Consider the following 15,250-nt stretch of genomic DNA (forward strand, 5'->3'; position numbering starts at 1 on the left):
TCCAAGCAACAGGTTTTTTGGTTTGTTTGTTTTTTAGGACATTGGTATCTTACCATTTAAGCCACAGGAATTCTTGTCATTTCTCAACCAGATCATTTCATAAAATTCTTCAGTTTTCCTGGACAGAATTCAGACCCCAAACCAAAAACCCACACTGTGTGTGGTATTTTGGGCCATGTAAGGTAGATTTAATTTAAATGTTGACAAAGTCACTTAGCTAAAATTTCCATGGTTCTTTGAATGGTTGACAACAACTGTTCTTAATCACTGAAAAAAATTCAGAAAAATCTGTAGTATTGCTTCAGAAACCACATGAATTTTTTGTAGATTTAATGGATGGAGGAGTTTAAAATACAGAGAAAACGCTTTCCTTTTCTTATTTTGTTGGTATCACTCACCTGTTTTTGTTTTGTTTTATTTTTTCTATATTTATTGATAATATCTCACTGATTTTGAGAGTAGAAAAGATAGAATTTTCCCATCATCTTACTTTGCCTTTCAGGATGGGAGACCAATACTTACTCTATATGTTCTCTTATAGAGACAAGCCTATTTGAAATTTTTTTTTTTAGTCAAAGCCTGAACAAAGAAGACAGGAACACATATCTTTGGAAATGAGTTGAGGAACTATGAACAACCAAAAATATACATCCTTTCTTTATGATTACATTGGTAGTTCACAGGATTCAATGAGGCAAAGGATTTATAAGCTAACTTTGAAGAGATTGCCAAAGGGGAAAAAATTATTTCTTCTTAGAGAAATAAGTATGCAGCCTTATGTTTAGTTGTGGGAAAGTGAGTGTAATATGCCCCCACCTACTGCATAAAAAAATGGACAGAACACAGAAGCAAAAGCTAATACATCCACGTATTAAGGTGAGTTGTCAGAAAAGAGAACTTGGGATTCGAATATTCTGTTTGCTATACTGTTTTGGTACCTGAGACATCCCAGATTTGAAGACTAGTGTTAGGAAGGGTATTGTTGTTGGGTAGTGCCCGTAGTAATTGAACAATGTTGATTCCACAGAACAGAGATAACTACATCCGTTCCTGTAAGTTGCTACCTGATGGCTGCACCCTTATAGTAGGTGGAGAAGCAAGTACATTATCCATTTGGGACCTGGCAGCTCCAACCCCACGCATCAAAGCTGAGCTGACATCCTCAGCTCCTGCTTGCTATGCCCTGGCGATCAGCCCTGACTCCAAGGTCTGCTTCTCCTGCTGCAGTGATGGGAACATTGCAGTATGGGATCTGCACAACCAGACTTTGGTCAGGTAGGTGACTGTAGCTCCTGAAGAAGTCTTTAGAAGAGGCATTGAGTATATAATGTAATGTTCCTAATGCATAGGCTGCCTTTGGTAGACCTCAGTTAATCAGTCAGCATTTATTAAGTATATGGAAGACACTGCCAAACCCTGGAAATATAAATAAAGGCAAAAATAATCCCTTCCCTCATGGAGCTTACTCTCTAATGGAGGAGGAACATGAACATAACCAAGTGTATACAATATCCATAAGCAGTGAAGAAGAGCTGGGGAAAGATCTCCTGCTAGATGGGACACTTTAGCAAAGGCTTAAAGGAAGCCAAGGAACCTAAGAGATAAGCAGCAAGGTGAGAGAGCAAACCAGGAGGGATGTGATGGGGGAAACAGTGCAAAGAGATGAGAGGGTGAGATTTCATGGTTAAAGATCAATACCTTCTAGACCAAGGGTTCTTATTATGTTTTATTTTTCATAACTATTTCAGTATATACATATATCTATATATGTATATATACATATATATATATATATGACTTCCTTTGTAATTTATATTACAAATTAAAAATATGTTTATGAAAAGGGTCCATTGATTTTACTAGATTGCCACAGGTACTTTGACCCAAAACAAGATTAAGAATGTGTGCTCTAGACCTGTATAAGGTTGTCATAAAAGTTCCTGCCCTGAATTTTTATAGTTTCTTATTAATCACCTTCACCCTAATTTTCTCATATTTGGGCTTTGCCAGAGGAAGGATGAGCTTGGGTCATGAGAGGGCTTCATTGGAGTTCTTGTTTTAGCTGAAATTGTTGATTGTAAAATTAGAAGCTACCTGATAAGAAATGATGATATAACTTGTCTAGAATTACTAGAAGAACATATTGAAGAGCATGGCCCTACAATATGCTTTTTAAAAAATATTGGTGTTTTTGGGGCAGCTAAATAGTGCAGCGAATAAAACACCAACCCTGGAGTCAGGAGGATCTGAGTTCAGATCCTGCCCCAGATACTTACTAATTACCTGTGTGACCTTGGGCAAGTCAACTTAACTCCATTGCCTTGTAAAAAAATTTTAAAAAGACATTGGCATTTCTCAGGCCCTGAATAAAACCTGCATGATAAGCTTATGTCTAGCAAAATTTTGTTATCTGAGGTCCTTTCTGTATATTATCCTCTTGACCTTTATACTTGTTCCTGTCTTTAGGGAGTAATTTATTTTGTTCTTCCTCATCCATGAGACTTGATATGGTTTCAGCTTTTATAGCAAACAAACAGTCCGTTGTCCATTATAGGCACTCAGTAATTATTAGTTAGGAACTGTTTGCTATAAAAGCTGAAGCTATATCATCAAGGCTCATTTGTTTGCCCTGTAAATCAGTAAAATTAATTCTATTGCCATGGATGGATAGTTGGTTGGATGGTGGGTTGGTTGGTCAATTGGATAAAATTGACATTATGGATCTCTCTATCCAGGAAGTGACATGATCCAGATGATCCTATTCTCAAGACTTAAAAACAGAATTCAGACCTTTCTCCAAATTGCTTAGAATATAGTAATAGGCCTTTCAGCCTCTCATCTTTGTTTCCCCCTATAAATTCATTGTCAATAAATATATATGTGTATGTGTGTATATATATATATATGTGTATATATCCATGTGTGTGTGTGTGTGTATATATATATATATACACACATACATTCATATTCCAGCAAAATTTTCTTTTGATGCCTCCTCATGATATCTGGAAATAACTTCAGGAACTTGAAGGCCAGTAGAACAGAAACTCAGGTCATAAGTCACTGAAGGAGATAGACTTAAAGTGTGACCCAGTTAACAAACTTTGCTCTCCAGAGAACATCCTTGCCAAATTTGGAAAGGTTCATCATCAGGTTGACCCTGAGTGATGAATTGTTTTGCCAGAGCACCATATAAAATACCCTACTAAAATATGAATGAGTTTCCTGCTTTTATTAAAAGGAGAAAAAAACTTCCACATACCAGTGAAAAACCAGCGTTTTTTTGTAGTACTGAATCTAAACTAAAAGGAGCTAACTTTCCTTTTATCTTCATCCCTTTTGAAATTTGGAAGTTGTAGAGTTGTTTAAAAGTGGAAAGGGCTTCCTTGAGGTATAGGTTGAATTTATCTCTCCCAGCTTTGGAATTCTTCAAGCAAAGAAAGAATGATTTCTTATATGAGTTGGTCCACATGACCACTTAGAACCCTTCCATTTCTCAAGCTCTGGAATTCTTCAGTGTTTAGAATCAGAAGAGACTTGGAGGTCCTCTTTTACACTGTAATTATAAGATCAGGTTCATCAATACTCTGACATCAGTAAATATAATTTAGTCTTCTGCATATAAACTGAGAGGCAGAGCACCTTAGAAGATAGAGAATTGAAACAGTGCAAGCAGTATTGGATTTCACGTAAGTTCTTCATCTACAACCTGTTTCTATTACTACTTCTGTGACACTAGATAAAGATCTCAGTAAATGAAATGTCTAAGGACAGGAGTAGAAAAATTTTTTCTTTTTTTTTAGGTTCCACTTTTTTCTTTTTTTTTCTTTTTTTAATTTAATATTCTCATTTTGTACAATTAATGTTATTTTTACATTAGTAAAATATTCTTGTGTGAGTGAACGAGATACCCCTCCCCCCGTAAATATAAACTTGCTTCAGCGATAAAGGGGAGAGAAAAAAAAATTAAAATAAAAAAATAGTAATAATTGTAGGTATGGCCAGGTGGAGCAATGGACGGAGCACCAGCCCTGGAGCCACAAGCACCCGATCCCACATCTGGCCCTGTACACCCAACAATCACCCAGCCGTGTGATATGCAAGCCACCTGAACCCCATTGCCCTGCAAAAACAAAAAAAAAAAAGAAGAAAAAGACCCAAAATGAAATAAAATAGTAATAATAGTAGGGGGAGGGGCTGGGTGGTGGACAGAGTATTGGCCCTTGAGCCAGGAGCACCCGGGCCAAATCCGGCCTCAGACACCCAAGGATCACCCTGCTATGTGACCCCAGGCAGGCCACCCAGCCCCATTTGCCCTGCACCCCCCAAAAAAAGAAAATAATAATAATAATAAAAGATGTGCTTGAGTCTTTGTTCCAATACCAACAACTCTGTTGTGGGTGGATCACATTCTTTATGATAAGTCCATCACAAAAGTTACTTCCATATTTTTCCAGCTTTGCCATTGCTGATCGCAACTCCCTCCTTTCGTATTTCTCCACTACCATGTACTCTATTTTCTCTCTCCTTTCACTCTGACTCTTCTGTAGGGTAGCTGAGTGGCGCAGCAGACAGATCCCTGGCCCTGGGGCCAAGAGGCCCCAAGCCCCCATACCACCCCTTAGGCCCAGAATCCACCTGGCCCTGCGGTCCCCGGACAGGCCATCCAATCCTAGCCCCTTGCAATAAGAAAAAAAGAAAATGTGTTATATCTGACCACTGTCCCCCAATGGTCCATCCTCTCCTCCATCACTCACATCCCCCCCCTTCCCACTGCCCCCCCCCTCCTTCTTACTCCAAATGCCTATACCCCATTGAGTATATATGCTGTTTCCTCTCCTAGACACCTCTGGTAAGGGCGAAGATTCCCTTGTTCCCCCTTGCCCCTCCCCCTTCCATATCATTGCAATAGCTCATTATAATAAAGATAAAGAAAAATCTTACTATATGAAATATCTTGGCCTATTTCCCCCTCTCCTTTTTCTTTCTTCCATTACATTTCCCTTTTTTTCCTATTGACTCCGTTTTTACACCATAGTTTATCTTCGAATTCAGCTTTCTCCTGTGCTTCAACTATAAAAAGCTCCCTTTTACCTGCTCTATTAACTGAGAATGTTCATATGAGTATTATCAGTGTCACTTTTCTATACAGGAATACATGTAGTTCATCATCATTAAGTCCCTCATATTTTCCCCTTCTCCTCCAATCTCTATGCTTCACCCTAGTCCTGTATCTGAAGATCAAACCTTCTGTTCAGCTCTGGCCATTCTAACAGGAACATTTGAAATTCCCCTGGTTCATTGAAAGTCCATCTTTTTCCCTGGAAGAGGACATTCAGCCTTGCTGGGTAGTTGATTCTCGGTTGCATTCTAAGCATTTTTGCCTTCCGGTATATTGTATTCCAAGCCCTATGAGCTTCCAATGTAGCTGCTGCTAAGTCCTGTGTGATCCTGACTGCAGCTCCACGATATTTGAACTGTGTCCTTCTGGCTGCTTGTAATATTTTCTCTTTGACTTGGGAGTTCTGGAACTTGGCTATGATATTCCTAGGGGTTGGTTTTTTGGGATCTCTTTCTCAGGTGGATCAGTGGATTCTCTCCATTTCTATTTTGCTCTCTGCTTGTAGGATATCAGGGTAATTTTCCTGTAGTAATTCTTTGAAAATGATGTCAAGGTTCTTTTCCTGATCATGACTTTCAGGTATTCCAATAATTTTTAAATTATCTTTCCTAAGTCTGTTTTCCATATCAGTTGTTTTTTCAATGAGATATTTCACATTTTCTTCTAAGTTTTCATTTTTTTTGGTTTTGAAGTATTGATTACTGATTTCTGGCAAATTCATCAATCTCCCTGAATTCTATTCTTTGTCTGAAGGGTTTATTCTCCTCAGAGTTTTCTTATCTCTTTTCCATCTGGCCCATTCTGATTTTTAAAGTATTCTTCTCCTCCATAACTTTTTGAACTGTTTTATCCATTTGGCCTAGCTGGTTTTTAGCATGCTATTTTCTTCAGCATTTTTTTGGATTTCCTTGACTAGGCTGCTGACTTCATTTTCATGTTTTTCCTGCATCTCTCTCCTTTCTTTTCCCAGTTTTTCTTCTAACTCCCTCATTTGATTTTCAAAGTCTTTTTTAATCTCTGTCATAGCCTGAGCCCAATTTCTGTTTTTCTTGGAGTCTTTAGATGCAGGAGCTTGTGCTTCCTCATCTTCAGACTGAGTATTTTGATCCTTTTTGGGCTCATTTGCAAAATATTTCTCAATTGTGTTCCTCTTTTTTCTCTGCTTGCTCATTTTTCCCAGCCTGTGCCTGTTTTGGGGGTGCTTCCTGAGCTTTTGGGACACTCCCACAAGGGTCTCAGTGTGCGAGGCTCTGTCCTCCCTCCTGGTCTGTGAATGACCATATATATGTGCCCCCCTCTGCCACGGGGCTGAGGTGGGGGTGGCCCTGCTGCTCTTCCAGGGGGCCTATACTGGGATCAGGATCTGAATGTGGTCAGAGCCCCAGAGTCCTGTACCAGGGACAGAGGACAGAGCTGAGCAGTCTCTCTCTCTTCACTCCCCTTCCTCAGTTCAATGGACTCATGTCCTGGGGGCTCCTGCTTACTTGGCTCCGCCTGCTTCTGTTTCCTGTATCTGGAATGCAGTGGCCAGGCAGCTTGCTGTGTGTGCCCTGAGGGCTGGGTTCCACATGCTGGCTCTGGCAGAGGTTCCCCGCTGGTCCCCCACTTTGTGCCCTGTGCTCCCCCCCAGGGTGCAGGTCAGGAAACTCCCGTGCTGCTGGGAGCAGCGACTCCCAGAGCCCTGGGGCTGCCTCCCAGAGGCTGAAGTTCTTTTGCTCTGGCGGGCCACCCCTCTGGTGGGCTGCTCCTCCGACCCCAGGGAGCAGAGCCTTTCTGCTCTTTTCCAGGTTATCTTGAGTAGGAGCACTGCCTCATTGGGTCCCTCTGTGGGTTCTGTCTCTTGAAAATTTAGTTAAAGTCCTTAGTTTCAAAGATTTTTGAGAGAGCTCCTAGGACACCCTACACTCTTGTCACCATCTTGGCTCCCTGGAAAATTTTTTCTTACAAAAATCCATTTGGATTTTTATTTCCTCATGTGGACTATCTGTGGGGAAACATTTATTAATTCACTTCTCCTATCCAAGTACTAACCAGGCCCTACCTGCTTAGCTTCCGAGATCAGACGAGATCGGGGCGCATTCAGGGTGGTATGGCCATAGACTAATTCACTTCTAAAAAACTACTAGATTTATTGAATTTTGAGTCCTGCCTGGCAGTGCCAGACCAATATAGCCCATGGACCAGAGGTGCCCTACCCCTGCTCTAGTTATATATTGCTAAACAGTTTCTAGTCTTAGTGATCTGAAACAATCTTTGAAGAAGTTGGAGAGAGGAAGAGAATTTGAAGATGTAAATAAAACATTTTTTAAATTTATAAGGTACAATGTTAGACACTAAGGATATACATTAAAGTGATAGATTTATATCCAATTTCATTGAGCCATGACATGCCTAGTTTATTACTTTATTTTTTAATATTTATTTATTTTCATCCATTTGTGCATGTATATTTCCAAGTTACAAAGTTTCCCTTCACCCTACCTTCCCACCCCCACTCCCCTCAGCAAGAAACAGTCAGGTTAGCATTTTACATATACATTTTGATAAATCTTTTTACAAATTAGTAATTTTTGGCATGAGGAATTAGGATTAAGGGAAAGAGATACATAACAGGTAATTTTTATAAAGTGTTCATCAGATTCCATAGGGGTGTTTTTTTTCTGTGTGTTATGTTTTGTTTTTCTTCCTCTGGTTGGGGATAGTGTAGTCCATAATCTGTCAAATACGGTTGTCCTAGCTCTCTGGACTGCTGAGAGGGGTTCCTTCCATCAAGGTTGTTCGGCTCATAATGTTAATAGGTAAATTGTTCTTTTGGCTCTACTACCTTCACACTCAGCATCAGATCCCATAAGTCATTCTGTGCTTCTCTAGAGTCTGACCATGTATTGTTTCTTATAGAACAGTAATATTCCATAGTATTCATGTAATGTAACTTGTTTAGTCATTCCCCAATTGATGGCCATCCCCTCAATTTCCAATTCTTTGCCATTACAAAAAAATGGCTGCTATGAATATTTTGGAAAAGTAGAACTTTTCCCATTTTCTGCAATTTCTTCTGGATATATAGTCCTAGAATTGGAATTGCTGGGTAAAAGGGTATGAACAGTTTTATTGTTCTTTGGGCATATTGCTCTCCAGAATTGTTGGATCCATTCACAACTCTACTAGCAATGTGTCAGTGTCCCAATCCTCCCACAACCTCTCCAGCATTGATCATCTTCCCTTTTTCTCATCTGGACTAACCTAATAGGTGTGAGATGATACCTCATTGTTTTTTTTTTTAATTTGCATTTCTCTAATCAGTAGTGATTTGGAGCATTTTCTCATATGCTTACATATAGCTTTAATTTCTTCATTTGAAAACTATCTGTTCATATCCTTTGACCATGTATCAATTGAGGGAATGATTTGTGACCTTACAAAATTGATACAATTCACTGTATATTTTAGAAATGAGACTTTTATCAGAACTCTTGTTGTGAAGATTGTTTCCCAGCTTTATACTTTTCTTCTAATTTTGGTAGCATTCATTTTATTAGTGCAAAACCTTTTTAATTTAATATAGTCAAAATCATCCATTTTGCAGTTTATAATGTACCCTAATTCTTATTTGATCATAAATTTATCCCTTTTCCATAGATCAGATAGTAAATTTTTTGATCTATTAATTTATCTATGGTATCACTCTTTATGCCTAAATCCTCTACCCATTTTGGCCTTATTTTGATATAGGGTGTGAGATGTGGATCTATGCCTTGTTTTTGCCATACTATTTTCCAGTTTTCCCAACAATTTTTGTCAAATAGTGAGTTCTTATCCCATAGGCTGATGTCTTTGGGTGTGTCAAATAGTAGATTGCTGTAGTCATTTGCTGCATTTTCTTTTGAACCTATCCTACCTAATCCTCTGATGCTTATTACTTTGTACATAGTAAGTGCTCAGATGAGAGTATGTGATAATCCTTTGAGAATATTGCATTTTTGCCCCACCTTGCTGAGATTCCTGCCACTTTGATCAGCAAATCACTTTTTGCTCTCTTGCCAAGCTTGAGGTCAACAGGTCTGAATAGAACTTGGAATGACCCTTTGTTACTGGGATTGAGGATTTCCTAATGTAAAGCTCTAACAGTGCGTAAATATATGAGCTCATAACCCATTGGCATAAAGGGCATCCTTTTACTGGCTCAGTCATGGTAATGGGAGAGTTGGTTTTCTGGATCCTGTCCGGGTAATGTCGCTAAACCTTCTGTATTTTTAATGTGACATTTCACAGATGGCTATAGGGGTGGTGGAAATAGTGGATCTCACCCATATTATTAAGCAGGTCTTGTTCTTATATAATGTGTTCATTTGAGGATGAAATTGGGATTTTGCATGTTCCCTTTAAAAAAATATTGCAGGTATGAAAAGAATTGGAACTTGTGAAAGAATGTTTTTTGGGGAAAGCTAATAAGGACCTATTTAACTTCTCATGTTTAGTTAGCTGAAATAGTTCCATCACCTTACTGCTTGCATCATAAAAACCATTTTGCAGGTGCAGTTTCATATCCTACCAAGGGAAGGGTAGTTTCATCTTACACATCAACAGACACAGAAGAGATGACACATGCCTACAGAGTCCAAAACTAACAACACAACAGTGTTTACCTTGAGTTCTGGCAGGAAATCATTATTCAATCGGGTTTGTTTTATCAGGCAATTCCAGGGCCACACAGATGGAGCCAGCTGTATTGACATTTCGAATGATGGCACCAAGCTCTGGACGGGAGGCTTGGACAACACGGTCAGGTCCTGGGACCTACGAGAAGGGCGGCAGTTACAGCAGCACGACTTCACATCACAGGTAATGAGTCTTTCCTTCCTATGAATATGCTTGTTAGTTTATAGTAGAGACCCAGTCAAAGGAGTGGCTAGGTTTGTAAGTTGTTTTTTTTTTATTAAGATGTAGAAACACCCACAGTTTTCAGAGTGCCATAGGCCAAGGCTTTTGAAGGATAAGTTAAACCAGTCTGCTCTGTTGTGTTTATGCATAATTTCATTCAAGGTATTTGGTTAGCGAAGAATATACTGTTTTCTTTAAGCCGTATTTAAACCTGTTGTACATATGCTTACTACTTTAATGTAGGTAAAAAGATGATCATTTGATTAATATATAAATAATGCTAGTAAAATATACAACAATAGAGAGAAAAATAATTATAACAACCTAGAAAGTTATTCTTTAGTTTTTGTCAGGGAGGATAAGAAATACAAAGCAATATTAGGTAATCTCACTTCTGTTACTTATCTATTAAAATATATTTGTTACTGAGTAGACAAGTTGAGTTTCAAGATTTTAAATGTAAGAAATGGAAACCTCAGAGCTTTGGAATAATTTGAAAATTACTTAAGTAGTGAATATCTCCCATGGTGAAAGTGGTGTGAAGTTGTGTCTAATACTAAACCAGGACTTGGAAAAACTAGGCGCATTCCATCCTCAGGCTAGGAGCCAGGGTCCTCCTGCTACTTCTAATGGCTTTAGGATGGCAAAACTAGTTGATGATCCTTTTAATTTAGAAAGTAATGTAACCCTTTAGTAGTTACCATCCTGTAACTACTACCCAAGAATACTTTTGGTCCATACTTTAAGACCACATAGGCTAGGCAAAAGTAGGAGAAGCACAATGCCCAGGGATTATCTCATCCAACTTTAGTCAAACTCCCAGTCTTGGTATGAATTCTAGATTTTTCCCCAAGAGCTAGAGGATTCCAGACAAATTGTCCTTTGGTGAATTTTCAAGCACTCTAATCAGAGTGCTTGGAAAATCCCTTCAGGATGAACCATATCATAACCCCTCCACCCTGCCCCCCCCCCCCAGGTCTTATATGAACCTCTAAAGTAGACCTTTCTGAAAACAGTTGCAGAATCTCCAGTGTGTATTTTTTTCTGGGCTATTTCCATACGTTTGGCATTATGAAAATTAATCAGATTTCTAACTATTTGTTGGTTGTCCTTTATTGGTCTGGGACTGATGGTCACTCTTAAATGTACAATTCCCTGGAAGGGCCACTTCATCTTTATCCATCTGTATTTGTCTCCTTTTCCCAAGTAGGGTTTGAGTTAGCACTACATGAGTGAGAACATTACATGGTCCTGTGCAGAAAAGGAATAGTTCAGTTTTGCTGACCTCTAGAGTGAACTTTAAAATATAATCTCTCCTTTCTAATTGTCATGGATGTTTGACTTGAGGGTCATAATGAAAAATGAGGCAGAAAGATTTTAGCCAAGTCATAAGACTGAAGGACCAACAGCAAATACTGTGCAAAGCCACCAAGGGGAAGAAGAGTTTTCCTGCCCATAACAGATCTCCAAAGTGATAAAACCAAAAAAGTGGAATAATAAAAAATGAGGCCATGGGTTGTTGTACTATTCTTTCAGAGACCCCGAATGATCATCATAGGGTCCTTCAGTTACAAGAAGCAGCTATTTTTTTTAATGATTTCTCCATGACTTGTCCCTAATAGAAGAAATAGGATCAGTTTTTATCATGTTCTTGATGGGATAATGTTGTAATGTTTCCAGAAATTTTGAATTCACTCAGGGAATATAACTAGGACTTTCAGTTTTCTTTGAAGATCTGATGAAAAAGAAAGTAAAATATGCATGAAAATTTTTACACCAGCATTTTTCCTTTTCCTTGAAGGTAGGGGAGGGGAAATGGAAAGTAAATTATATGTAAAATTTTTAGCACTCTTGATTCATCTGTATTTCCTTTTTTTAGTTTAGATTACATACATACAAATGTATTCTATGTAGCTTTCTCATTTTCATATCATTCTCATGTTTGTTGCCTTTAGAAGTGTGAAAGCTTGGGGAAAATGTTTAGAATTTTTTTTAGCTCTTTTTTAGGGGAAGACCTTCAGAGTCTTTAAGTAAAACTTTAATTCTCCCAAATTTTTACATTTTTATAAGAGAAGGAAAAGTAAAAACTACTACTCATTTCATTTCCATTTTGCTTTTTTTTCTGAATTCTGCTTAAAATACATTTTCTGCTGGGGGGTCAAGCTGTGATAATTGTCACACTTTTATAATTTATACCTGATTAAATGAGTTTTCCCCATTTATATATGTAAAGATAAAGAAGCTAAATATAGATTTCCTAGTAGTATATTTATCCTCTTCCCTCTGAAACTTTTTTATGCAAAAGAATTAATCTTCTTTTTGACTTTTTTTAATAGATCTTTTCTCTTGGATATTGCCCAACTGGAGAATGGCTAGCGGTGGGCATGGAGAGCAGTAATGTGGAAGTATTACATGTCAATAAACCAGACAAGTACCAGTTGCATCTTCATGAAAGCTGTGTTTTGTCACTAAAGTTTGCCTATTGTGGTAAGTAGAATAGAAAACAAATCCTTAAGACGTTTAAAAAAACTAACTGAAGCTCACATGTCAGAACAAATGCTATTCTTGAATTAAGCAGCTGGATGTAATAATAATAATTTTTCCATTATGTTAATAATGCCCTAAGAAACTACTAATGGTTGTCTGCTTCAATCTTTCTCACTAATGAGAAATGTTATCCAGACCATGGAATTTCCTTAATGTAGAGTTGATATTCTTTAAGGGAAAAATTTAACCCTTTCCCATTTCCACTTTTTCTACAAAACATATTTCAGGAATGGTAGAAATTTACATTACATTTTGACATCTATGTTGGTATATACTACCCTAATCTCTTCCGTGAATTATAATCCCAGTAACATCCCTATCACTGGCTCAAAGTCAGCATGTCAGAAAACAGAATCTGTCTTCCCTATAAACTTGGCCTTCCTTTAACCTTTACTATTTCAATTGAGGATATCAACATCCACTTTGGTTCTTAGGTTTCCATAGTCATTCTTAAATCTTCCTTCTCCCTTATCAGAAGGTTTTCCATTCAAACGTTGAAAGCCAAATTTTAAAGGAATATTTCTGAGTTTATGCATAGTTTGGGTAAATCTAATACAGCTGTCTGTGATGGGTTTGGGAATTTTTCTGTTTCTTTCGTGTTAAAACTTTACACATACCTTTTCTTCTTATAGGTAAATGGTTTGTGAGTACCGGAAAAGATAATCTCCTTAATGCCTGGAGAACCCCCTATGGAGCCAGTATATTCCAGGTAGGAGTTCCTTTCCTAGAATTGATTATGAAAATGGAATTTGTCCATGATAACCTTGATTCTTCCAATATGTGAAAATAGACATGAATGTGAACTGTTTTTTTATAATCACTTCTCTCAATAATGTGTCTTTTTTTTGTTTTCTAGTCCAAAGAGTCCTCATCAGTGCTTAGCTGTGATATCTCTGTGGATGATAAATATATAGTCACTGGCTCTGGAGACAAGAAAGCTACAGTCTATGAAGTAATCTACTGAAAACATGATGTTGTTTTAACTTTTAGAGTTGAACTGGGCCAAAATGTTTTGAATTTGTAGAAGTAGAAAGGTTGTAACTTAAGGAACAAAAAGAAATCTGATGTTTCCAAACCTTTTCATGAAACTACTCCAAGTCTACAAAAAGAAGGCAACATCCAGCAAACTAAATAAAGGTCACCTGCCTAGACCCAAAGGAAGCATGGAGACAAAAATGAATGGACAGATAGCCAAGGTCTTAGGATTCAGAGACTGAATCTATTGAAGAATGTTGGAGCCTTTTATTTTCTTTCTCTGTGACCTCCTACAGATTGCTCTCATTGCCTGAATATGTGAGATTACCTTTCTGTTCTTTGCAGTTCAACTTGCATTCTGTCCTATGTAGAGCAGTGGTGTCTCCGATGAACTTGTTCCCTGGTTTTGCATCTTGTGATATGTTTTTTGTATTTTTGTTGAAGGTTAAACATTTGTATAAATTGTAAATATATTTGGTTTATTACAGTAAAGGCTTTAGTACCAACAAGTGTTTTTCCATCTTCTTTATTAAGTCTTTGTCAGGGTATTGGGAGTGGGCATTAATATGGGTTTTATAAGTGAGTCCAAAATATATGTATGTACTGAAGCTTGAAAATGAACTTTTTTCTGTTTAATACATTTGTATTTGAATGCTTCTATTGTTCATGTGTAGCCAACCAAATGTGTATCCGCCATAGACTATGAACAGTGTCAAAGCTATAAATGGTAATTTGCCAGGGATGGGAGGGTATGGGTAGGGAAGGGAGGAAGAAGTGGGGAAGAAACTGGAATTATTTCATCTGACTTAATTCTATCATATTCCCTTGACTAGAACTCACAGATCACACCCTAAGGCAAGTGTATTTTTATGAAAAGAGCACTAGACTTAAGTATTTACTATTATTTAATAATTGTAAAAACCCATAGAAAAATCACTTAATTTTTCTGAATACTCAGTACGAGTCATGGTTCAAACATAAGTAATTATTTTTCTCCTTAAACCTCTCCTACCTTCCCTATCTAACTCTTCAAATATCACCTTTGAATTTGATTACCTATGTGATCATGAGAAATTCACTTCACTTCTCTAAGGTTTAGAGAACTCTCTGAAGCTGTGGTAAATAGAAGAGGGTTGTAGTCTACCCATTTCTGACAAAATTCAGGTCCTAAATGTGTTGTGACAGGATCATCAACTTTTATCAAGTGCCAACAATGTGCTAATCACTACAGATACAAAAAGAGGGTGACAAATTGCAAGTAAACATGGACAAAGCAAGCTATATACAATATAAATAGGAAGTGATTAAGAAGGAAGATTCTGGAATCAAGAAAGGTTGGGGAAGGCTTCCTAGAGATTATACTTGGGACTTAAGGAAAGTATAAAGGTTATTAGGTAGAGTTGAGGAAGGAGCTCTCTTTTCATATATGGGCCTCAACCAGAGAAACCTTTTAGATTTGAGAGAGTGGGACAGCCAGGAGACTAAAGTCACTAGATCAAAGAATAATTTGGGATGGTGGCATAAGTATAAGAAGAATGGAAAGGTGTGAGAAGACAAAGTTATGATGGATTTTTGATGTTTTGTAGAAATTATGAAGATAGGACCTTCTAGAGTTTTTCTAAGTGGAGAAAGCAGGATGGTGACATGACATTTTGGCAAAATTAGTATTTGAATGCAGGATGAACTGGAATGTGAAGAGATCTGAAGCAGGCAATCCTAACAGGT

General features: G+C 37.8%; 1 protein-coding gene across 8 annotated transcripts in view; it reads left to right on the forward strand.

Moving 5' to 3' along the window:
• Positions 1–14,256, forward strand: part of TLE1 (TLE family member 1, transcriptional corepressor) — a 119,569-nt gene extending 105,313 nt beyond the window's left edge. For 7 of the 8 annotated variants that reach the window (XM_074196678.1, XM_074196685.1, XM_074196677.1 and 4 more), the window contains 5 exons: positions 1,028–1,275; positions 9,817–9,964; positions 12,340–12,490; positions 13,183–13,259; positions 13,407–14,255. In XM_074196678.1, the coding sequence (XP_074052779.1) occupies positions 1,028–1,275; positions 9,817–9,964; positions 12,340–12,490; positions 13,183–13,259; positions 13,407–13,514 (732 nt within the window). In that variant the 3' untranslated portion in view covers positions 13,515–14,255. Of the gene's footprint in view, positions 1–1,027; positions 1,276–9,816; positions 9,965–12,339; positions 12,491–13,182; positions 13,260–13,406 lie in introns of all 8 variants that reach the window. The other variant, XM_074196683.1, reaches the window with a different exon arrangement.
• Positions 14,257–15,250: the final 994 nt, after the last annotated feature.

This window comes from Macrotis lagotis, chromosome 8 (assembly GCF_037893015.1).
Source record: "Macrotis lagotis isolate mMagLag1 chromosome 8, bilby.v1.9.chrom.fasta, whole genome shotgun sequence".
Lineage (NCBI taxonomy): Eukaryota > Metazoa > Chordata > Mammalia > Peramelemorphia > Peramelidae > Macrotis > Macrotis lagotis.